The following is a 24,466-nucleotide window of genomic DNA, read 5'->3' on the forward strand; positions in this document are numbered from 1 at the left end:
TTACTTATTTTTAAAGCTCTGTTTTGCAAATTAAAAAAGCCCCTAAAAACCTTTGAAAATTTAATTGAAGATATTCCTTTTATTCTTTTAACTGTTTAAAATCCTTAACAAGTTTCTTTTTCTTTTCTAAACTGCCATTCGAAACTTTTGCACTCGTAACTCTATGGGTTACTGTTCAGCTGAAGGAATGAAAAGAATTTCATTAGATGTGTTTTATGTTTCTTGATTAAAAATGTCACCCGAGGCTCAGAGACTTGTTTTACGTTAAGTGACTGCTGTGTGCTTTGATCATCACTTTATTAATGCTTTAATGAATATTAAAAAAATAAAGCACTGTATTAAAAGTTAAGCTCTCATATGAGGAAACTGAATCCCTTTTCCAAGAACTACAGTATTTCTTACTCAAACATTTCCTTCTCTACTAAGGCTTTCTCCAGTTCCCCTGTAGCCTGCTGCAGACTCTTACAGGAAAGCACAACAATTATATTGGAATAAGACTGAAGAGAGAGCAAAAAAAGAGAACAGAGTAGTATGCTTCTATTCAAACAAATAAATTCCAGACTTACCATGCACTTGTTTGGTTTTTCTCCAGAATGAACCCTCATATGAATCAGCAGTTTGTAACGAGCATTGAAGGGTTTATATCGGCGGACACAGCCTGCCCAAAAGCAAGTGAAGTCCTCTCCTTTCCGCTGGTCAATGTGCGTCTTTTCTATGTGTCTGACCAGTTCGTCTTGTTGGTCATAAGTGGCACTGCAGTCAATCCACCGACAGATCTGCTTGCCATTGCCGAGGTCCTGTTCATCCCCTTCGCTGGGCTGAAGGGATTTCGGAGACATAGAGGCGTGCAAGTGAGGCAGTGTCCCTTGAGTTTGGCTTAGCTGCTGGTGTAGGTGGTAAGGGGGAGGCAGCCCCTGATGATGTCGGAAAAGATCAGCAGCGGAGGAATAATCGTCAGCTGGTTCTTGTTTTAAGAAACTCACCTTCTGAGTGCTGTGGGAGGTGTTTTGATGAGGAATGCTACTACCATTCATCATAAGGCTGAGACTTCCATTCTCCTCGACTTGCTGCATTTGTATCTGCTCACAGTCACCTCTGTCACATTCAGTGGAAATAGGTACAAGACATGCTGGAGGGGAGGGAATACTGCAAGGGTTTCCAGGCTGAGAGCAAGACTGGGGCCGAGAGGATTTTTGAGCACTGTGATGACTGATCTCCACGGGATGAGAGGAAATGCCAGCTGAATTAGTTCGCAGTCCATTCACACAGGTGACCAGTGACGTCTGTGATGTGCGGATGATAGCTGTAATGTCAATTCCTTCAGCTGAAGACGGCACAACAGAGATGCATCTCTTCTTCAGGTTGCTTGTTTGTAGCCTAGCTGAGTGCTGAGGGGTGCCAAGTGACAACGGACCCAGGGAGGAGCTATGTTCATTATTAAACAAGTAGGAAGAAAGTGAATTTGTAAAGCTATTATTCATTAGGTCTATTTCAGGATGCAGGCTACCAGAGGCTCTCAGCTCCATCCCCTCCGTAATCCTTCTATGCGTGGAAGCCTCAGACAGAACCTTATAATCACTGGGGCATTCTTGTTTAATGTGCTGAGCTGGGTGACTTCCATTCTGGCATGGAGCAGCAGAATCTACCGAGTCTTGAAACCTGGGTGACCTGTAATATAGGTTGCATTAAGCATCACGAACTACCACAGGATTTATCATTTTTGTATAAGACACAACATTTGTTAAGCCCCAAAGAATGGAAGCACTTGTTTTCTGCTGAATGTTGCTCCTCTAACGCAGCAATTACATCAAAAAATTCTGCAGCGCTTCCTCTACAACCCTTGTATAGGCAGCATCATTTTACATGGGATTAATTTTACACACTGAGCTATGCACAGAACAGACAGTCTCCCCTCTACTGCTACAGGCAGTTCATCAATCACAATCTAGGTTTTCAATGCATAATAGACTGGGCAAAACAATAGCTGAGAATGAAGTTTGAGAGCTTTGGGCATTTTCATATTATTCAAATATCAGCATTTTCCTCAGAGCACACTGGGAAAATGCCTTGGCAATCTTAACATGAATAAAAAAAGGCTAGCTGAATTTTGCTCACCCGTGACGGAGATGCTGTGCTTCGCTAAATTAAAAAAGGCACTCGATCAGTGGGTAAAAAAGGATTACAAATACAGAACAGCTCGCTTTCAACCAGTGGTCCAGAGCTGATGAAAATCAGACAACTATTTACTTCTAACGGGTCTACAAAAGATAACTAGGAGAAGTCCACAACCAGTAGATTTAAACTGGCAGTCTATTGTATGTCCATTTCCATTTCTTGAAAATCTGCATGGGTCTGCAAATGATAAGAAGTGATTTTCTGCAGAAGTGATTTTCTATCTTTTTTTGATGTGTTCTGAATCCAATCACTCAGGAAGCATAAACCCCACATTGACATTTCAGAAAAACTCTTAGGATAACATCTTCTAAGCAGCTAGCAATTGGTTTATGCCTTAACACAAAAAAAAAAAAAAAATCTATCTCGGTGATAAACATTCACTGTGCATGACCCAATTGTGTGTTTTTCTTAGGACCAGTGTTTCTTAGTTATCTGAAAAGTGTAGAAGGGTTTTAACCTGTGGCTTCAACACGCAGTGATCTGCCAGACCTAGAAGAGGAAAGTACATCTGTGTGCAAAAAAGCTGTACCTGAATCAATAAACCCCCCAGAGAGGTCCTCCATGGCACTTACACTGACATGTTCCATATAAACGAATTTTATGCTTTTTTGATGCTAGTGCCACAAAAGCTGAAGGAAACCTGGCCATTTGGCAACTTTTGTATGTGACACCGTAGCTGACAAATCTGACACATCTTAAAGCATGAAGCACATATGCATAAAATACTGTGGACGTATCCGTACATTAAACTGCAGAGCTGCTGAATAAACAGCATTTATTTTATGGCTTAGATGATTTCACCTCTATTATTTCCATTAAACCACTACAAACATTAGAAGCTGAGACCATTTCTAACCCCTTCTTGGTAACAGCTCTCAAAGAACTGCCAATTAGAAAATAAATAAAAACAACAACAAAAAGCTTCAAAAAGACTTCCTTCCCATGCAAATGAAGGGTGCAAAAAATGACACCAGTCTGAGGCACACAGCTGGTAGTTGTGCATCCACTGGTGACAGGCTCCTAAGCTACAACAGTTCGCAGCCAGCAGGGCTTGATATAAAAAAACTTTAAGGCCATGAGAGAAATGAAATTCCCCACCATTCATTGCTACAGAACAATCAGACCTTGCATTCTGCCACCAGAAGTTTAAAAAGACTACATTTAAAATTTTTAGAGGTTTCCATAATCCATTAGTTATAATTTCTCCCTTTAGGTTTGCACAGTTGGTCTCAGGGTAAACTTAAAGCACCTGGTTTTGCAGATGGTGAGTTTAAAAAAAACACATCAGTATTCATGCATTATTTTTTAACATTTACAGAACCATATGTCTGTAAAATATGTGGTATAAGCATAAGTAAAAACCTTTTATTGCACATGTTTGGAAAACCCTGCCCTGCTTGCTTGTAGCTTCACTGCTCAGTAGAAAGTGTGCTGTTTTAAACTCATTCTGAGAAAAGTTTTACAGCATACCATGCCAGGCACAGTATTTCCTATTATTTAGTTTCTTCTGTACAAGAACTCTTCTAAATAATTCAGTTTGTGCCATAGCTTAGTGGTCCCAAAGCCTCAGGCTAAAGTAAACACAACACGTCTCTTACATCACATAAAGCTAACCCAATCCTTACATTTCAGCCCGTGATAATTGGTGTCATATTATTAAGCTTTCTGTAAAGCTCCCATCCTGCCAGAAATCCGTGTGAGGAGTTCAAGCTAGAGTCAGTGCGGAGTACCTGCAGGATGGATACAAGCGTCCTTACCCTGAGACATACTACATTCTCCAAATTCCTAGCGACATCCATCTGCATTTCTAGCACAAGGTCTCACTCAGAGTCAGGACTGTATTGTTGTGATGCTGCTACCGTACAAAACATGAAACAGTGGAAGAAGGCAGTTTTGAGGCCTTTTCCAATAAGGCATTGGAATACCTTATTTCACAAACAAAAGGGATGAAGGCACTGAATTTAAGCATCCTGTTAGCACAACCTTGCTCTGCCTACTTGATGGTAAGTGCAGGCTGCTTGTGCAGATCAGAAGCAAGTCTTTTTGGGGAACTACAGCCTTCTCCTTAGCACTGTGTATTTAAACATGTGATATATTTTGTAATTGTTAACTCTGCTGGGAGCATCTGGCTTTGTTTCAATTTCCTGATGTTTAAGTGGTGAGGTACAGAACATCAAAGTTGCATGAATGCAAACTTTATGTATTCCTGGCAGAATTTTACCATCACCGGTCTAGGGAAAAGCCTGCAGGTTCCTCCCAGCCCTGGGGGTGGGGGACACAAACAAAACTGATGTGAGAGAGACAAGGTGTCTGGAACCCAATGTGCTTTGTGGCTCCTCTTCTACCTTATTACTGCACTATTTGCTCCTGCAATGGCATCTTGCAGCCAGAGATCAGATTCCAGGTCTGGTACACACAGGCAATGCTGGCCTTAAGAATTTCATAATCTCTGGACAGTAGCCTAATATAAATGCGTATGAAACAAACAGCCAAGACAAGAGCGAGAGGAACAGAGTATTGCACGACAGCATGAAGTGCACTGTGTGGGCATGTGGATTAGCCTGGGTGGCTCTGGGGGCTTCCAGATGAGTGGCCCTGGGAGGGAGCGGGGTTGGAAGGAGAATATGCCCCATGGACATCTCTTCACAAGGAGCATCTGTGTACTCTGCTCAGCATACAAAAGCTGAACATAAGGCCTTTGTAGAGTAACAGCAGCCTCTCAGAGGATACTAAAACAGCGTTTCCAAAGAGACTCCCTTACGTGGTAATTGGAGCCAGAGCGTGAGGCCTGTAGCACCATGCCAGAAGTACTGCAGTTCCCAACTGCCCTCAGAGGAAAAGACAACTGTAACTGAGATCTTCAGATTATTTACAAAACAAACGTACACGCCTTCAGTTGCCACTGTAAATGTGCAATCAGTGATAACTGGCAGTTTTAAGGAGCTGGAGGGGATTGTTCTGCTGCACATCCAGGGACCCTGTGCAACACTATCTGACTGCTCCAGTGTCTTCCCTGGGTTTTATACGCTGGGCTCTGAGCACAGTGTGGGCGGGTTAGCTCTGGCTGATAATGGATTATCTGACAAAAGGCCAACATTTGCTGTGTGCTGACTCCAATTGTGGTGAAGAAGGTATGAGGACTTCTCCAGTCCCACACACATCGCATTCACAGATAGCATGTAGCAGCAATTATGTTGCACAACTTAAAAGCTATTAACTGAGTGGGAAAAAGGGGGCAGGAGGAAGAGGGATCGTGATTCTTGGATTAAGGCAGTCAACCCTAGAGTAATTTTTCCGATAGAAAGTAATTCAGGGAGAAGCTGAAGGGGATAACAAGTTTCAGTGCGCTGAGGGAAAAAGGACAAAGACAGTCATAACCCCAAGTCCTGAGGGAGATTTTGGATTGTTAGGGGAGGTGCTCTCTGGTTTGTCTGGGCTTTCTTTGGATGTTGCATATCCTAGAAATGCAGAGTGGTTCAAAGCTCAGTTTAGAGAGCTTGTTGGAATTTGTATCTTCCTTTGTTTCTATGCCTGTCACTAGAGCTGGACAGAACAACCAAACTGTCTGCACTGCCCTCCATATGCTCAGGTATCTGTCCGTTCCAGCCCTATCTCTCTCATATTTCAGATTTCAACCTTCCTTCTCTGAGGGAGGTGTAAATCTGGGGGGGCACAGAGCACCCTTGGCTCCCATTGACTTCACTGGAGCCCGATGGGCATTTGCCTCCACCTCAGCTATGATCACCTACTTCTGGTTCTTCAGGGAAAGCCCATGCTTTTTGTTACTTGTTTGTCAAGAACCCTTAGTGTACCAAACACCATGAAGAGAAGTCATCCCAGCTGCTGTCCACCTTCCCTCACATGCCAAGATTTTGGCTCTGTACCACACACGTGGTGAGTAGCACCAGGACAAAATTGGACATTGTGTCCAGGAGACCCACAGAGCACAGCTGGGCTTGGCATTACCTTGTACATCCCAGACAGACAAAAGTAGTACCAGCCAGGTGGACATACGAGTAGAGAAAGGCTGACAGGACACACCAACAACCCATAAAGGAATGGAAGGGACCTTCAAGATATTCTCTGAACGTTTCCAAACTGTTGCTTAGGAAGCAGCAGAGCCTCAAGGCTTTAGACCATGCAATAAAGCAAAGAGGACAGAACTAGGCCTGTCACCTGCCACTTTTCTCATGCTATGCAGCCAAAAATTCTTTATGTTGTTCTGGGAATCCTCTCTCAAATGGGGGCTGGAATGGGTTCATATTTCTGAGGGGGGGTATTGTGATCCACGGTATGCAGGTATCTGTCATTTCCTCATTATAAGTTTCACAAAAAGGTCCAAAAAGATCTAAGCAGAGTACTCTCTTTCTCCTTTTGTTTGCTCTTGCCCTAATTATCTTTGTTTCATAATTGTCCTCACTGACAGGATAAAAAAGGTTGGTAAGCGGCAGTTCCACATTGATTCATAAGGCAGCTGGGAGGAAGCAGACTTGAATGAAGCTTCAACAGCATCTACAACTCTTTGCAGCGATAGCAGAATATTTTGTTACGTGGCACATATATTACTTGTTCTTTTCAAACAAACAAACAGACAGCTCTTTCCACTTGCTTGCCATATTCTGTACGCCTCCTCTTCCCGAAAACACAGATGTTCTACCCCACTAGTAAATGGAAAAGGGGAAATAAGAAATAAATATGTACAATAAAATCAGAAACAGCCAGATTTCCAAGACCAAGCTATAGCCCGTATTTCCTCTTGCTGTGACTATGGAAATTTGGGCCTGATAGTTCCACGCAGAGTGCCAATTATTCCAAGTATCTAAGATAAAGGCTGCAACTTTATTGAGGTTTTTCTTTTCTACAGCTCTTCAAAAAGGTCAAGATTATTCTGTATTACATCCTCTGCCAAAAAGCATTGTAATTAAAATAGATGGACAGATTTTAATTTGTAGCAGGCTTCTATTCACAATGGATGTCTGTTTAGGGTACTTGTTTAAAATCTGGTAATGTTAAATTTGTAACAACAACAAAAAAATAATGGAGTCCTGTGTTTTCATATAATTAATTTATAGCAAATGTTTAAATAGAGATTCTGTTCATAGCATATCCAACTACAGTGTATATATCAAAACCAGAGACCAAATTTTCACATTACGGCCTTAAAAGCAAATACCAAGGATGTGGCTGTATGGGAACATTGAAAATATTTCATTAAAGGAGATGCTGTAGAAATAAAAGTGGCATTGGCTTCCTGTAGGTTTGATGGTGGCATGCCAAATTGCCATATGGGAGACATTGGCTTGGGAGTAAGTATCATCCCTGCCTTCCAGGCTGCAAGTTGGAAACAGCATGGCATTGGTGTGGAGAGTGGAGGTACAGAGGAGGCAAGTCTGACCCTACTTAAGCCCCTGGCAAAACTCTCATTGACTTTTGAGCATGCTGGAAGAGCCCCCACGGAGAAGCTGTATTTAAACTTCAGTGCAGGGGGGCTGCAGCTGCATATACAGTGACTCCTACTGGCATTGCTTTGGATAGTTGTCTGTGCCCATGTCCATGTCCCTGCAGTGAGAACCTGCAAATGAGTAGTGTGGTTAAACGAGCATCCAAAGGACTTCCAAAATGAAGTAAAAGCCAAAAATACTCTTCCAAATATAGCACCCATGGATTCTACTCAAAAACAGTTACAAAAATGAAGCATTCCAGAAGAGCTAAGTACATCAGCTGTCAAATCTTGCAGTAATACCTTATATCAGAGTGTGTCAAGTTCAGCTGACCAACATGAAGCAATCTCTCACAGGACAGTGGGTGGTCTCGCATGAGTGGGTTTCCTGTGTGGATGAATAGTCCTTGTCTGCAGACAGGTACTGAGCTACTTGTCATCTCCATGTCCATCATGTTCTTCTTCTCAGAGATCAAGTTACAATGATTGTAGCCACCATTAACTGTAAAAAAAAAGAAATTATCATAAGCCTTTGACTAAGAACGCGCTATACTTACTACTACTCTGTGTGCTGATTTTGCAACTCCTTGCAAAATTCCTGTAAGTGGCATGGCAGTGAAATGAAAGGTTTCACAAGGAAGCAAAAATTAATTCCAAAGGAATCTGTGAATGATGACTGTTTATTTCTCTTTTTAAGTTTTGTGGCTATGCATAATTTAACTCAAAAAAAAACACAAAAAACTTAGCATGATAGCTTCCTTTCCTTTTGTGTATTTTTATGGCAGAATCTTGCCTTTGTTAGATTTTGTGGAGGGATGTTTCAGAGTCCCTTTATTTTCAGGGAGAGAAGCTCTCTGAAAACAGTGATGTAAGTCAAGTTTTTCTTTGCAGACAATTATCTCTGTGATTATGACTTTAGATGGGCATGTTTCTCCTTTACTGCCAGGTCAACAGTGCGGAAAAAAAATGTAACTAATTTGGTTCAATGTATACATTTAACTGTATTTTCAATGTGAGCTGTTAGTTTAAATGCTACTATTACTACCGATAATAATAAATTCTGTTTTGGTGAATACTACGTTTCACTTGACTTGGAAAAACAGACTAGAGCTATAGCGATATTTTTCAAAGTATATATATAGCCACTAATGATAATTTAGTTGAAAAGAAAGGAAAAAGGGGAAACTAAGAACTTAGATTGTATCGGTCAAATACTAGCAAGAAGTAACTTAAACTGAGGATCTGACTTCTAGACAGCTGCAGTCAACTGAAATGAATCGCTCTGAGTAGCCATATGACTTACAGACACCCTGATCACAAACTACCTACTTTACACTGCTCTTGGGCCCAGCCCTTCTACTGAAGCCCGCGGTGGACCTACCATTGGCAGAACAAATTCTGCCATTTCAACACTACAATTTTGGTATTTCCCAGAGATATAGGTATAATAATACATAGGTACACAGATACCACAGTATATAGCAAATGATATTTTCATGATATAAGAGTAGGTAAAATTCTACTCGTGAAGTTTTGCAATCGCTGCAGTTTTGTTCCATCGTTTACGAAGTTCATATCAGAGATCATGCTCATTTTTGGCGGTACTGCTCTGGCACAACCCCTCAAGAGCAGAGGTACCCTTAACACACACGAACCCCCATTTCTTCTACTTACAGTTGCTGTCCCTAAAGCTAACGAAAGGCAAGTGGGAGAGCTCGAGCTGTTGTGGTCCTCTGTAATCACAGTCAATGCATGCTTCGAAAGCAATGACAATGATATTCAGGTTTTTGGTGCGTATAAATGAGAAGAAACAGGTGACTAGGGAAGACTAGAAGAAGTCTCTGGTAACTCGAGAAATTGTGAAAGGGATCACAGCACAAAAGTCCATTCTCCTCCACTGGCTGGGCTCCACAGCTTCCCCATCATGCTTCGCAGCACCATTGTAAAGGGAAGACCATGGCAGATGAAGACGTAGTCCAGGCAAGGATCCAGACCCATAGAAAAGAGTGGGTACATGTGACACCCAAATTACAAGTCTCCTGAGGCATTATTGTGACATTTCCAGAATAGAATTCCCTGGTTCCAGTGAAAAGTTTTTAGTGTTTGGCTAATGCATTACATTTCTTGATCATTTATTTGTATGATTTTTTTTTTTAAGCTAGAATCTTTAAAATTGGACAAACAATATGGGATTTCTCTTAACCATCTCCAGGCACAATACTAAGGCACATCATAAGTCTTAGAAAGCATAGGGCAGAGTTATATATATAAACAGACCATGTAAGATTTTTAGGAATTATACAAAATGGACCATTAACCTTCTTCAGGGTAATTAATATTTTGGTTATTTCAGATTTATATTCAGAGACTGTGATATCCACTGATATTTATATCCAACGATACTCTGTGATTGCTCTAAAAAGCTCTGAAGGTACAAAGAAGCTGTACAGAAATGGAGCAACTTTTGGCCTGTGCAGAGCAGTCAGCTGTATTTGATGGGTTTGGACTAAAATGTTTAAGATCATATTGGATACCTTTCAGCTTATAGTGGGTGTTTGTGACAAGTAGCTCTGCCCTGGATGTAATCATGACATAAATGATCATTATAACCTCTGGAGTCTACAGCTCCGTAGGGCTTTACTCCTTTCCTATTCTGGTTTATTCCTACCACAATTTAACTCATTTCAATGGTAATATCTACCTTAGCAAGACTGTACAGACTTGTGGCTGTTAATTTGGATTTATGAATCACATCTAAAGGGTATCCAAATACACTGCTAAACACTGGTGAAAGAAGCTCTATACAATTTCAAAGGCCACACCACCAAGAGACATTGGTAAATCAGTCACACCTACAATATCCAGGCCACAGTTCCTCACTTTTTCCACCAGTAATATTACCTGGAATATATGCAAACTGCATCGTCCCTCCAAAATACCATGGACACTTTAAAAAGGTTTTAGATTTATACTGGATCTGTAATAAAAGGAATTTCTTTTTTTTTTTTTTTTCATTCCCCATTTATACATCTGAAATTCATTAGGGCTTTCTAAATATGCATTTTATCAATTTTATCATGTTATCAAGACAAGGAAACCTGACACTTTCACTCAAAATTCAGCAGTACCAACTGTAGCACACGCTGATACCAATTTGTGTGAAGATGGAGATTTCCTAGAATAACATGGACATTATTCCCATGCTGTCAAAAACGAGTATCTTCTCTTGTAACTGTCAAATCAGAAAATACATTTTCTCCCTGCAAAGGAACAGAACAGCCATGCTAAATCTGTGAAATTCTGTGTGTTTCAGACAATCTGCCACAGATTTGCCTTCACAAAGTCCCTCACAGATTTGTTAACCAGAGCCAAAAATTTCTTGCACAACAGTGCCTTGTGCGAAGTCACACTTGCAGCCGAACGCCTCTGAAATATGCCCACCACATGGCAATCGGAACAACGATGGACAAGTAGCAGCACCTTTGTCTCACCTTTTTTCTCTTTCCACACAGCAAACCACGACAAGGACTGTGAGATGTCTCTGAACACAGACAACTGGAGTCTACATTCAAATGTTGGGAGAGCAAATTCATTGCCTCCGGAAAAAAAAAAAAAAAAAAAAAAAAAAAGGAAAAAAATGTCTGGTTTACACCAGTGTAACTGAGAAGAGAATCTGGCCCTTTGACAACTGGCTTTTTTATGCAATATTAATATCACTGGCTGGCATAACACAAGATTTAAGCATTTTCCATGTCTGGAACTAGATCTCCTCTTTCACTGGTATCGAGGGGCCTTTAACCTACATACTGTAACTTACCAATACCAGATGAAAAGAGCACACTCCCTGCCTTACACCAGAGCGTTCATTCTGCTTTCAGTAGAACCATAGCTATTTCATAAATCCATATAAAAAACTAATCCTAATTTACAGAGAGTAAATCTAATAAAAGCAGAATGGTTTCCAGAAGGATCTCATGGAAGTGGAATCCATCAAGGTAACTTTTGTCTTTCTCTTTTGCTGTCCGGCAGCTTTGATTTATATCTTTACATTTAAACACTCACACAGGGAACAGAAGAGGTTGATGCAGAAGTGTGCAAAGGCTGCAATCAGGCAATTCCTTCCATATGAGTAATCAGGTTAGTTCAGCTTTGGATATCTTGCTGCTTTCGTTCTGGGGTAACTAACTTTGGGGGAGTGTTTCCTTGATTTATACCAGATTAAGACTTGTGAGAATTGGTCCCACGGATTGTGACAGGGCTACACACCTCAGGAAGGACCGCTCACAACTGGTCGGGATCTGCAGAGTCAGCCTGGTGTCTCTTGCTAGGGGCACATTCTCCTGGGGGAGAACAGCACCTCGTCACGCGAAGGGAAACCTGTCTGTGTAACAATGAGATCAACATTAAAAACGGCCCTACTAAGGGGCAACAGCTCTTCTTCCCTGGGAGCATCTTGTTTACCATTCAGGAAGGCTTCCCTCTTAGTGATAAAATTAGCTATTATGGTTGTAGATCGATAAGAGCAAGAACTTATCAAAGGGGTAATTATTCGACAATAAACACATGTTGCAATGCTTTGGAGTTTACCTAATTAAGGCCAATGAACAAAAAACTGAAATGATATATAATTGAAATGACTCACATTCGAAATAGAGATAGATTTGAAATATTTGCCTAACATACTTAGATATCCCCAGAGCATTGTGGGTTTTGTGGTGAAGACCAAACTAGGTCATTTGCCTTTTTTTTTTTTCTTACTGCTTCATTCTCTTTAATTACTTCTTTTTTTAAAAGATTTTGCCATTCTCGGTTTTGTTTGGATGCGATGTCCAAAATTTACCACGACAACACTGAGAAATGGAACGCTGTTCCTGGCAGCTGGAGGAGTCACATGGGGCCAGTGAAAGACCAAATGGTGCCACATTTTCTCCAACAAGTGAAAATCATCCATGCTGGAAGAGGCCATCTATCAGAGCCCTCCAAGAGAAAATTATTAACCCAGAAGGTGCCAACGCAGAAAAAACAGGTATTGCAGAGAAGGCCTGTACAGATATTCAGCATCCCATTATGCCCAAGTAGTGCTGAATAACCTTTATTACCGCACGGCTGGAGTGACTGCCGCAACTCCTACAGTCAGTAATTTACGAATGTTAAAATTGATGCTTAGCACCATGCTACCTGCTGGAAGGCTCTAACAAACTAAACATTTCAAAACACAGAATCTTCAAAATGATTCATGAAAATGCAGCATTTTTGAAATTCAGAAAAAAAAAAGTTAACATTTTCCCAAAGGTTTTTATGCCTATTACGCCTTGTGAAACACATGGTTTCTCCTTCAGTTCCAGTGAAATACGGTCACAATGGATAGGAGTTCGGACACACATTTTTATACTGTGAACACAGCTTAAGAGAAGGAAAATCACTTCAGAAGTATGTTGGTATGACTAGCCATGTATGACAGGCTACTTAAGTAGGCCTTACCCAAACGAAATAGTTATTTTCACTTAGATCTTCAAGCTTGTAACAAGATAACCCAAATACGAACTTCCAGGTCTTGGTATGGAGGCCCAAAGCTGGGATGGTCAGATCTTTTACTGATTTCTTTGCAGTCACTATCACCGTGTGGTACGCAACAAACCTCTAGGTATTTGGGCCTCTAATGACTAGAAAGGAAAGTTCTGCACTTTCAGAGACATTTTTGATGACTTACAATTCAATACAAAACTTCCAATAACATTTGATTTGATTTGAGTGTTTTGGTTTCATCTCTGTGTGATAGCAGTACTGTGCACCACTAGATCTCTTTTTTGGGGTTGAAAAAGGCAAGAAACCCCTTAGAGCTGAATAGTCCCAGACCACTGTGCCAAGGTGCAGAATTCCCTCCTTGCTCTATGAACTATCCGAGTCGTCTGTAAACGACAGCTAGCAAACACAGGATCTGAACATGGTGCTGAGGAAGCAACTGTATTGAGAGGGATTATCAAACAAAATCAACACTACACAGAAAAGCTACTAAAAATGTTCACGTGCAGTTGTGCAGTTCTTAAGCCCATTGGTAAGCCCATGGGGTCGAACATACGGGCTTTCAATATGGCCACCTGGAACACACGGTTCCTTTGGTTCTTTTAGATAGTCAAAGGAAGTTAACAACTCTCTCCGTGGCATCAAGCGAGAGACCTCTGAGTCCCTTTTGCTGCTGTTTGTCCTCACCTGGACTGAAGTGGTTAACAATGACAGCACTGAATTCACTGAATTTTCACCGCCACATACAAAAGAGTTCGTATCTCATCAAGATGAACGGAGCCGCTCACACCACATTCCAGGGTCACCCCAGGTCGGTTACATTCTGTTCCCATTTTAAGGCCTGTTTCATACAGCTGGTAGAGGCTTGGCTTTACTTTTTTATAATACCTGTACAATATCTCCAAAAAAAATGCAGTATGTGAGAACCAACAGGTTCTTTAGTACAGAGCAAACAACACCGTACAGTGAGAGTCAAGTGGAGAATCAAATTGTCCTACATTTGTGTATCACAACAGAGGTGAGAGCTATTTGAAAATAGCTACAGGGATTCCTATTTGAAAATATATATGGGTGATATTAATCTATAAAAGGGTACGGTTAAAACCAACAGCATTCAATAAAAAAGAAGGATCTCTTTCTTCCAAGTCTTTTTGAATCATCCTGTATAATCCTGTAACAGAAATACTTTACCTTCACATTGATGTATGAGTGAAGACAGAAGGACTAAGAAAACTCTTGTAAACTAAAACAAACCAGTTAGTGAAATAAATTGTAGAATATCAATCTTAAAAACTTGTGATAGATTAATGTAACCCATGTGAGTCTTTTTAGTAAAATCTGGAGTGTTGGCTACATCTATATTTGTTATTTCATGTTCAATTTATTTTTCAAACAAGTTATTTGGATTGCTTTTTATTTCTGTTCTGTGGATTTTTTTTCTGCAGACTACACACGGTATTTTGAAAGAGTGAATGAGTAGGGTTGGCATTACTGAATAAAGAAGCATGGTTAATTTTATATCAGTTGAACTTAACTCGAAAACGTTTCAATAGTTTAGAGATCTGTAACCTCTTCGTCTCTGAGCATGCAGATAGATATGGCTCCCATATTTGACTTTTTCATGATATTTTAAAGACAGTTTAAAGACATAATTTAAAGAGAATCCAACAGAGGCAGGCAAAGAATGCAGTAACTGTACATTACATGCAATAGATTGCATTGGTTTGCAATGTTACACGGTTTAGATTTCCAACAAAGACCTTCACAACACTTTTTGAAGTCTGAGAGCACGGCTGAGATTCAGGAGAACACATGCCACGTGCTTAGGTTCCAGTGACTTCACAGCCTTAGCTGATGTTCTGTGTCAGGCTCTAGATGGCTAAGAATATAACCATTTTAGGCAACGGTGAATCAATCGTCAGAGAAGTAAAATAACTGCCTGCTATCACAGTGACTGTTTCACTGCACTCGGGCTTGGAACTCAACATTCTTGGCTTCCCATTTGGATTTCAGACCTCTAAATTACGTCCCCCAACAGAGCTGAGAGCAGACTGAAAATGACCATTGCACTTCTTTGTGGCAATCAGGACAAACCCCTTCCCAGCCTGATGAAACACAGGGCTTGTCGTTACATTCATTGTTACGCAGTTTCCTCGTCTTGGAATTACCTTTTGCCTGTTGCCAGGCAATCCGAAAAATATTGTTCTCAGCACATCTGGCCTTTTTTGTGGTCAGTTATCCTTCCTCACAGCTTGGGTTTTAGTAACAGGGGGAAAAGACATTAAAATAAATGTTTTAGGAAAATATTAAGCTCAACAAACATTATTTTAATTAAAAAGGAAATCCTAAAACCTGCCTAATGGGCACTTGGAGAATATAAGCTCAATGTAATGAAATGCGATGTGTTTCTTTTTTTCCTTTTAAGAGGACTGTGTATGGAATAGATTTAATTCTCAGTATTTCTAATAGATAGGGTATATCATTATAGTTTTCTTTGCTCTGCCAAACACACAAGAACAGGGGTGCCTCTGCTGCCTTATGAATAAACATGTTTGAAGGAGACACGAACACAGCCCTTGGCCCCATTCTCTATTCCCACTTCTCCACTCACCTCTATTTCCCTTTCATTTCTAAGCTCAGTTTGAAACCTTCAGTTCCAGCACTGTCTTCAACCCTCTCCATCCTGTGCCTCGCCTTCCACTACACCTTCCATGATGCCACAGATGCAACAGACAGCTGCTGTGCTGTGCAAAGCTGGTGCTATCAAACCCATTTTACTATTTAGATGCACAAGCTTCAACCCCAGCTGAAGCTGGTCACACTACCTGGGTATCAGACAGTTGTATTTTTTTTTCTACGCAAGCAACACACATAGCACACACAAGCTGCTGTCAGTCTACCTGGTTTAAACTCCTTGCTCTCGTGGATCAGGTTGATTGACAACCCATGCTCCCAGAGATCAGCTGAACCAGGACAAATCAATTCATACCTTGTGAATAAATGCCACTGAGCATCCTGATGTAAGGTAGAAGACAACTCTACACCATTTAGGGTTATGAATACCTGCCCCTTGTCCCCTTTGGTTTTTTTGTTGCTCTAGATGGACACCACCAGGGTTTTCTCAGCAGCCTGTAGGTTAAAAGAACTCCAGAGTGACTTTCTCAACACACAAGTTCACACATTTTCTGATGTGGGTGCTTGCATTGTTCCTATTGTAAACATGCTTTCACCATTGATTATATGACTCCATTGAAGAGACAGGATCTTTCCATACATGCACAGTTTGAAAAAATCTATTCCTTTTGTTTTTGTTTTTGTTTTTTTCTCCAAGTCATCTAATTCACTAATAGCCAAAGCATGCCTCCTATGAGCTGCATGTGGGTTATTGCTTTCCCATTTACTTATTAAACTCTGAACTTTTAAACTCCCAGACCTCCACTCCCCTGTATTTTACTTAGTCCATTTAGTCTCTCTTTTCCATGGAAGTTCTAGCCAGCAGACCATGTAAAGGCTCCACAGGGGCTTGTGCTCTCCCAAACATTTGAAACACAAGGATGTGCAGGGAATGAAAGCTGGGGTTTTTGCCATATGGCACCTTGCATGTGTCTTGTGTAAACATATATGTCTCTATGTCCCAAGAAGGAATTTTATGTCTGCCTAGCTCAGCATGCACTCTATATATTAAAAAGGAAGAAACCTACCACCCGTACTTCCAGCTGAGCACAACAACAATTAGTTCCATCAAGATGTTGGGCTGAAAGATTTAGAAGCCTGGAAGTGTCACCAAGTCAGTAAAAGCCACGGAAGCTAACTTCTGCAAGGACAAAATCAATGTAGACATGCAGGCTTATGAAGAAACTTTAAACAAAAGAGGATGCTGGTAACCAAAAAGCATTTTGTTCTTTTCAATGCAAGCTAGACAGAGGAAAAGGACTGGTGGGAAGGGCATGCACAGCATCCAGTTTTAGGGATCTAATTCTGAAGCGTGTATTTGGAGGCTACTCTACTTATAGTGAAAGGAGGCAGAAAATGACTCATAGTAGGAATCAAAATGAATTGGGAGTCTAGGAAGAACTTTCCATGTTGGGTGCTAAAGCTGTGTCACAGCAATACTCCCACACACAAAGGGAAGACAATGGGGGGAGCTAGTAAACCTGCACTGCACATCAGCTTCCAGCAATGGGTTGTCTTCCATTTGCTGGTCCCCCAAAACATGTGAATTAAGCTCCTTTTCTATGACAGGTTTCATGACACTCTTCTCAACTGACATCTTCACTCCAAGCTCACCTGGCGCTTCTTCCAGGCATTTTTTCTTGTTTTTCTATAGATCACAGGGATGAAAAATTACAGTCAAGAGGCATTGGATCACTGAAAGCTACAGGTCCTCCTAACACACCTTGGTTTCTCCATTCTTTTATTGAAAAGGAGACCTCTTCACATCCACACATTCCACGTAGAGTCACTGCAGACCTCTCACACTCACCAGGTAACCTACATCCCCCATCAACCTCACTCACCAAGTAACCTACATCCCCAATCAACCTCTTTGTGCTCTTGTGTAAAAAATGTTTTACAATGAAAACTCAAATCGCTACCCCAACCAGGAAACCATTTCAGCTACACAGCCTCTTTGTTCATTTACCACTTAATACCTAACACAGTAACAGCTTCTTTGCAGCTTAGAATTAAAACTGCCAGAAAGAGAATTCAAGACAAACAAAACAATCCTCTCCAGTATATGCTGAAAAGAGCAACAGCCTGGCCCTTCTACTTTTCATTTGCTGCTTTCATTGTTTGACATTTCTTTCTGCCAGGATTTTGGCATTATTTCAAGGATTGATTTGAAATATATTTAACATCAAGTGATTTGCCATGTTGCTTTCTATTTTACCAGAACTATGCTTAGGAATAACTCTATTCAAGTAGAATTTACCCTTCTGCACTCACTGCCAGTGAACGGACCTCTTGCAGGCTCTCCACAACCGATTGCACTTCTCCCTAACCTTGCACATATCTGACAATTCAAATAAATAACTCTTGCTGATATGCACACCTACGCTCACAGCTATCTTCTATTTAATCTATTTTCTTAGATAAATCACAGAATAATGAGATTAGGGAACCTTTGCACTGACCCAGTGCAACTGGTTTGGGTTCTTATTGCTGCATTAAACTGTCCTCTGAAAAATGCCCAGAAATCTCAGTACAGAAGAACTTATTAAACACCCATGCAAAGGTAAAGGTTGCCTCCACCGTGGTCTCATCACTCCATAATTCAACTTAATGGCATAAAACAGTAAATGAGAACTCTCATGACAGTGCACATATTTGCACACTGCCCAGACTTGAGTGCTAGGGCATTCCCAAAACTCTACTTTGGGCTGACTCTTTAGATTTACAGTGCCTCCTGACTATCCCAGCCCTCTGAAATTCATGAAGGGCACGAGATCATTCCAACATGCTGATCTAATTGATCCACTGAAACTGAGACAGTAGTTCATGAATCATGTTGTATCAGGGTCCAGTTCTGTTCTTGCCTGGTTGTCAATTAGGAGTCACTGCCACAGCCAGTGAAATACCAATACTACTACAAAACTAGAAGGAGCAAAATCGGACCTGTGAAGTCTTCTAGAACTGGGTATTTAACAGTACGTTGTAGGGACGAGTCCCAACATCTCCATTTGAATAAAAACTTCTACTGCTTAATTAGAGATACAAACACTGCAGCTGGCAACTGCAAATCTTGTCCACTACCAAATGGAGCAGAAAGCCACAGAGAGAACGACCTTCTAACCAGAGTAGATTTAAGGGCCTCAGACTGAGACAGTCTAGCCTGTTACTACTCCAGGCAGCCATCCCATTGCTTTCCTGTTTCCCATCACCTTGCTCCACTGCTAGCCTTGATAACGAGGCATAAGGATTTGTATCTGGAACGTGCGTTTTTATGTGAATTTAGTGCTGGAGAACTGTGGAGACTGAAATGTCCCTACAGGAGGAAAAGTGCAGTCAAAAGCTGTGCAAGGTTCCCTAAATGTCAGGGTGAAGGAGCCAGAAATGTGCCCTGTAAGAACTACTTCTAAGTGGGAAACAGAGACCTTGTGGTGAGGTGACGGAGTTTTTGAAGAGCAGATGTAGCGCAGGAACACAGGGCAACTTCCAAACCCCACACTGTCCACAGGCAGAACCTAGGAAGGAGGTTGGTGTGTTTGGTGCACTATAGTGCTGTTGGCGTATCAGATCTAAGGTGTATCTTTTAGATAGACATCAAATCTCTAAATGATGGGGAATTGCTTCTGTGGCAACTTGTTCCAAGTTCTCAGCATGAATTTTGTATAGCTTGAACTTTTTTGTCTTCATTTCCCAGGCACTGGGTCTCGTTATGCCTTTGTGTGCTACATTAAGGCACGAGAAGTACCTGGGACTTTCTCCCTCTGTGGATAACTTTAGACTTTGCTCCTACCTTTTCTTCAGTGACTAACTGGCCTTTTTCGTTTTCTCACGGTAGAGAATATTCGCCAGATCGTGAATCATCTGTGTGAATCTTCTCTTAATCACAGCCAGTTTTTCCAAAGAACCTTGTTAAATTGTCAACACCAGAGCAGCACAGTGCTAGAACCATTAATAACTTCGAAGACAACAATGTCATTTGCCTCCTTCTGCCTGATATGTGCATAAACAGAGCTCTCCAATTTTTTCTTTTCTTATTCTGCTGCAGCATCAGAACGGAACCGCTCATTCAGTCAGCAAATTCTTGATGTTTCACCTGAGGCTGCCAGGCTGGGTCCTATAAAGCTGTCTGGGTTTGGGGGAAGGGAGAAGGATGGTTATTCTGTTCTAGTGTGTGCGTGACTGTAATACAAGCTCTGCTAAGGAATAGAATAAAGTCACCAAATTATACTACTGCGCCTCCAAACTTAATGACCCAGAATGAGTTCTGCTGTCGATGGGCCTAACTCAATAGGCACCACTGAAAACAATGGAGTCCCCCAGTGTGTGACCAAAAAAGAAATAACAGCTTTTTAAGGAATGTAGCAACTGCAGAAGATCAGTAACCACTTATGAAACTGAGGGGGGAAAATCAGCCATTTGAATTTTTTGTTTACAGGCAAAAAGGGCTCCAGCAATAGAGTCACTGAGTGTGAGATTTCTGCTGTTTTAATTTAGGCTTTCTTAGGTTTGCCTTGTTTGGTTTAGCGCAAGTTCTGCAGAATACATCTAAACCCCGTGGCTGGTTTGCAAAGGGCGGCACAGTGGGAGTAACTCAAGCCATTTGAAAAATAAAGGAGCTGGAAGCAGAAGGCGTGTGTCATCCGAGCCCCACGCTAAGCCATAGCCTTTTAGAGCTAAAATGATTGCTGTTAGAGCAGGGCATGACGCACAAAAATCCACATTTACCTGTCAGAAATCCCATGTGGTCCTGAACTGACTAAGAAATTAGCTGGGGGGGGGAAGGCAACCTCGGCAAGTACCCAAAAAGAGAAAAATGAGGAATCTTTCCTTCTCATTGTCATAGCCCTTCATCTGCATGGATCCTTGCAGCCAGCAAGAGGGAAAAGATGAGAGCAGCACGGCTCCAAAATCACTACCTGCAGTACAACGGAAGTATCGTGCATTATTTGCGCTGCAAGTCCTTAGCGGTGGTTTTCCAGGAAGAACATCAAGGAAAGAAGGGACCAGCAACAGCAAACCTGGGCTGCTTCCGAGCCTGCTGCAGGAATCTCCAAGCTGTCATGACCTGAGCTAACAAGTCCTCGTGCTGTGGGGTCCCACCACGCAGAGATATTTCCCACCCCCAAGAAGACAGCCTGTCTCCTGAGGGTACACATACTGCCCTGGGTCCTGGCCAGGCTGGCAAAAATGCACAGAGGCTGGTTCAAAGGCAAGCCCGAATGCCAGCCATCGTGCTGTCGGCCACGTGCCCTCAGATATGCTTAGAAAGCCCTACGCCCTACAGAAACACCAGTACGTATGCTGCAGTGACCAGTCTTCTGCGAGCAGGAGCGGCTTCCCAAAGCTCAGGTCTACATTCCCTGCACGTCACTGCGTTTTCCTCTTCTCAGTTAGCGTGGAAAAGCAAAGTATCTTGTTTCTGTGTAACTGAATCCCAGCCATGTATATACAGCTAATGACTGGTTACACCACACATAATGAAGAGTCACGTTTTGCTAACTGCATAGAAAATAAACAAGCTAAAAAAGAAAACAATTACCGGCTTTTGTAGGAATCTCTCTTGACCTTCCTTCTGGACTCAGACCCTCAGTGTTCAGACTGCTGTGCAATATAGCCACTGTTAGGCACATGCACTGCCTGCTCTGGTTTTGCTTCCCCTTTAAAGTCCACTGATGTTTCATAACTTTGCAGCAGGACATCCATCGCCAAGGCCAGAGCCTCAGAAGTAACTCCTGGGGTCTGTGGTCTGCTCCTCACCATCCTCGGCCTCTTTCCTGACATCCACCTGACTGAGGCGAGCCATGGTGCAATAGCCGAGCTATTGCCAGCTTTTACTTCCAGGACACAGGCAGTATTTGGTTATAATCCCGTATTTCTGCACTGGGATGACCAAAAATATGACCTCTGCCTCAGAAAGTTGACAGCCTAAGAGACTGAGGGGTACAAGCAGAGCAGTAAGGAATGGTGAGCCAGTGCCACTCAGCACAGCAACGGTGGCTTTGGCACAAGTGTCATTTAGTGCTCGTTACATCTTTTGTCTTCATCAAGGGCCAAACAGGGCAACCTTGTGACATGCAGTAATGACAAGTGCAGCCACGGGCTTGGGCTGTGCTGGTGAAGACCAGCAGGTTATGCTCAGCAGGACAGAAAGTGGGGAAGGGCTGGGCCACAAGAAGAGGCAGGGAAAGAGGCAACACACACATGTACTAGGTTCTGCCCCTGCAATCCATGCTCAGGGCTAAGGGAACCCCTCACATTTCCACATCAGAAGGAAAACACATCCTTCCTAAACATCTGTGCATCTGGTGGCCTGTGTCTCCCTCTGCTCTCCTATAGTCTAAGACAAGCCCTGTGTCACAGCAGTGTCCCCAGAGGTGACACGGTAGCCTGCACATCTCTCTGTATGGACACCGTTTTCCTGTAGGAGAGAACCTACGATAACAAATCAGTTGTTTCATTGTGTTTGGACAGGGACATTTTATACAGAGAGGTGGAGACGGAAGGAGAAAAAAAAAAAAGGGACTTACACTGACAAGTGGCTGGTGGGGATAACGACCCCAGTCAGAGTCTTGTCTTCTTACAAAAAAACTCTTGACAAACCCCAGCATCTGGTAGTTCAGCTGTGGGTTTCCGCTGTTTATTTTTCTATTCCAGTGCTCTCATCCCTATGCACTGCCTGTGCCTGGCTCTGTTAAGCATTCCAAGTGCTACACAGCATAATTGAAAGAATAAAAACCCCAGGCTCAGCATCAGGCACATACAGGAAAAAAAAAAAAGGAAACTGCTTAAATCCTTCCCTGTGTTGATGGGAACACAGGCAATAACGCCACAACACCACACCAGGCAGGTCCAAGGTGAACGCAAGCCAGGAGTGCCAAGCCCAGCGGTCTTTTCTGAACTGGTGCTCGGACGCACAAACATCGAGTTATTTTGGTCTAACCAGTGGGAACCATGCCCAACCCCTGTGATGCACTGGGAGAAGCAGTTACCTCAGTGAGCTGTCCAGAGGAAAGATTGCGTTCACGTTCTTAATTTCAACGAGCTTAGTCCTTTCTCTGTTTCTCCTCTCCCTCTTCACATCGGTAATCTCAATTACAAAATCAAACATAACCCTACTGCCTTTGCTCACTATTGTCTGCCTAACACTGCTAATATTCAGCCTCTGGCATCTCTTTGTGGCTGACAAGTATCAAAGGTGGCTCCTTGCAGCTGCAAAATGGAACCCAGCACCTGCATCCTCTCCCTCTTTGAGCAGTTCCTACCAAAACAGCTCCTACCATGAGGTCTTCATAACACGGGCTTCATCTCTGACTTGGACCTCTCAGTCCTCGCTTTACTTCTGGGTCTTGTAATAAGCTCTTTCTGTAGACGATTCCTAAGGCAACACCTTTTCTATCTATCCACACTGCCAGCACTTTCACCCAGCTCCCCACTACCCCGTTCTTGTATTGTTAACACATCCTCTTATGCAATCTTTACTCACGTAATATTCTCCTGCTGATAATCACCCAGACTAGTGCAGGAAAAAACTAATATACAGTGACAGCAGGGATGAAAAAATGCAAGACAGGGAAAGGCTGTTCTGACAAAAAACAATCCCATGCAGCTACAATTGAAAAACAGGGGGACTACAGGGGAACCCTGAGCCATACGTGCACTTCGAGAAGATTTCTCCAACTCCATGCATCATAGTTAGGGAAGGAGCAGTGGTCAGAGCCTGGAAGGCCCAGGCTGGAGAGAAGCCCAAAGCTGAGGCTGTGCTTCCTTATGGAAGAGGGAGAGCAGGAAGAGTTGTATCAGCTCCCGAGATGCAGCCAGCCTCCTGGATGTGGTAACTTACCCTGCGAGGTGTCTGTGCAAAGCCTCCGGGGGCTGCTAATGTCTCAGCCTCTCTCTGAAAGCGATTTTAGAAAATCTTTAGAGAAATGCCCTGTCTTTCACTTTGGGAAAGCCCTGTTCTGCATCTCATCAGCTGGCCACCAGAGCCGTTAACTGTAACTGGTGATAATCACAGGAGACTTTTATTCACTGACAATTCATTGTCTGTAATTATTACTCTGTTCTTATAAAAGTTACCTAAATGCTGTGCTTACAGCTACAACAAGAGCATTCCCAATGCCAACTCTCAAACTGTTTTCACTTTTAGAGATGCATAATATTGAAAGCAGATGTACCAAATTGATTCTTTTTTCTTTTTTTTTTTTTTTTTGCAACATACTGTAAATGTTTTTAAAATGTGACTCTAGTACAATGCATGTCAAATGGTCAAATTCAAGGTAGAGTGCTGCCAAAACCAGAAGACAAATGAAGTTTAAAATCAGTTCTGACAGATTAAATTGGGATACTTTGAAGCCGTAAATCAGATGGCCAGTCTCTAGGAAGTTAATAATGAATGTATCTTTTCTCCATACTTATTACCTCAAAGATACACAGAAAAACAAGCCAATATAATTTGCTACAAAAGTAAGTTTGTGCCTCAGTGTCTACAACACTTCACCCGAGCAGCAGTGAAAGTATGACCAAGTTCATCTCCCAATATTTGCTTGTTGTGAAGACAGATGAAAGACTAATATTTGTACGTAAGACACAACTTCCCAGAGTTTGGGATCGTTGCCGAAAGTAAACATTTGAGCCTACTGCATTTTCAATAATGTGCAC

At 42.0% G+C, this 24,466-nt stretch overlaps 1 protein-coding gene across 2 annotated transcripts in view; it reads right to left on the bottom strand.

The window, feature by feature from the left end:
* The window catches only part of GLIS1 (GLIS family zinc finger 1), a 191,323-nt gene that overhangs the window by 97,753 nt on the left and 69,104 nt on the right, over window positions 1-24,466 (bottom strand). For both annotated transcript variants that reach the window (XM_035538080.2, XM_035538079.2), the window contains exons 2-3: window positions 7,919-8,117; window positions 567-1,668 (exon numbers count right to left, since the gene is read on the bottom strand). In XM_035538080.2, coding sequence (XP_035393973.1) covers window positions 567-1,668; window positions 7,919-8,117 — 1,301 coding nt within the window. The remainder of the gene's footprint in view (window positions 1-566; window positions 1,669-7,918; window positions 8,118-24,466) is intronic.

The sequence above is a fragment of the Cygnus atratus genome, chromosome 8 (assembly GCF_013377495.2).
Source record: "Cygnus atratus isolate AKBS03 ecotype Queensland, Australia chromosome 8, CAtr_DNAZoo_HiC_assembly, whole genome shotgun sequence".
Taxonomy (NCBI): Eukaryota; Metazoa; Chordata; class Aves; order Anseriformes; family Anatidae; genus Cygnus; species Cygnus atratus.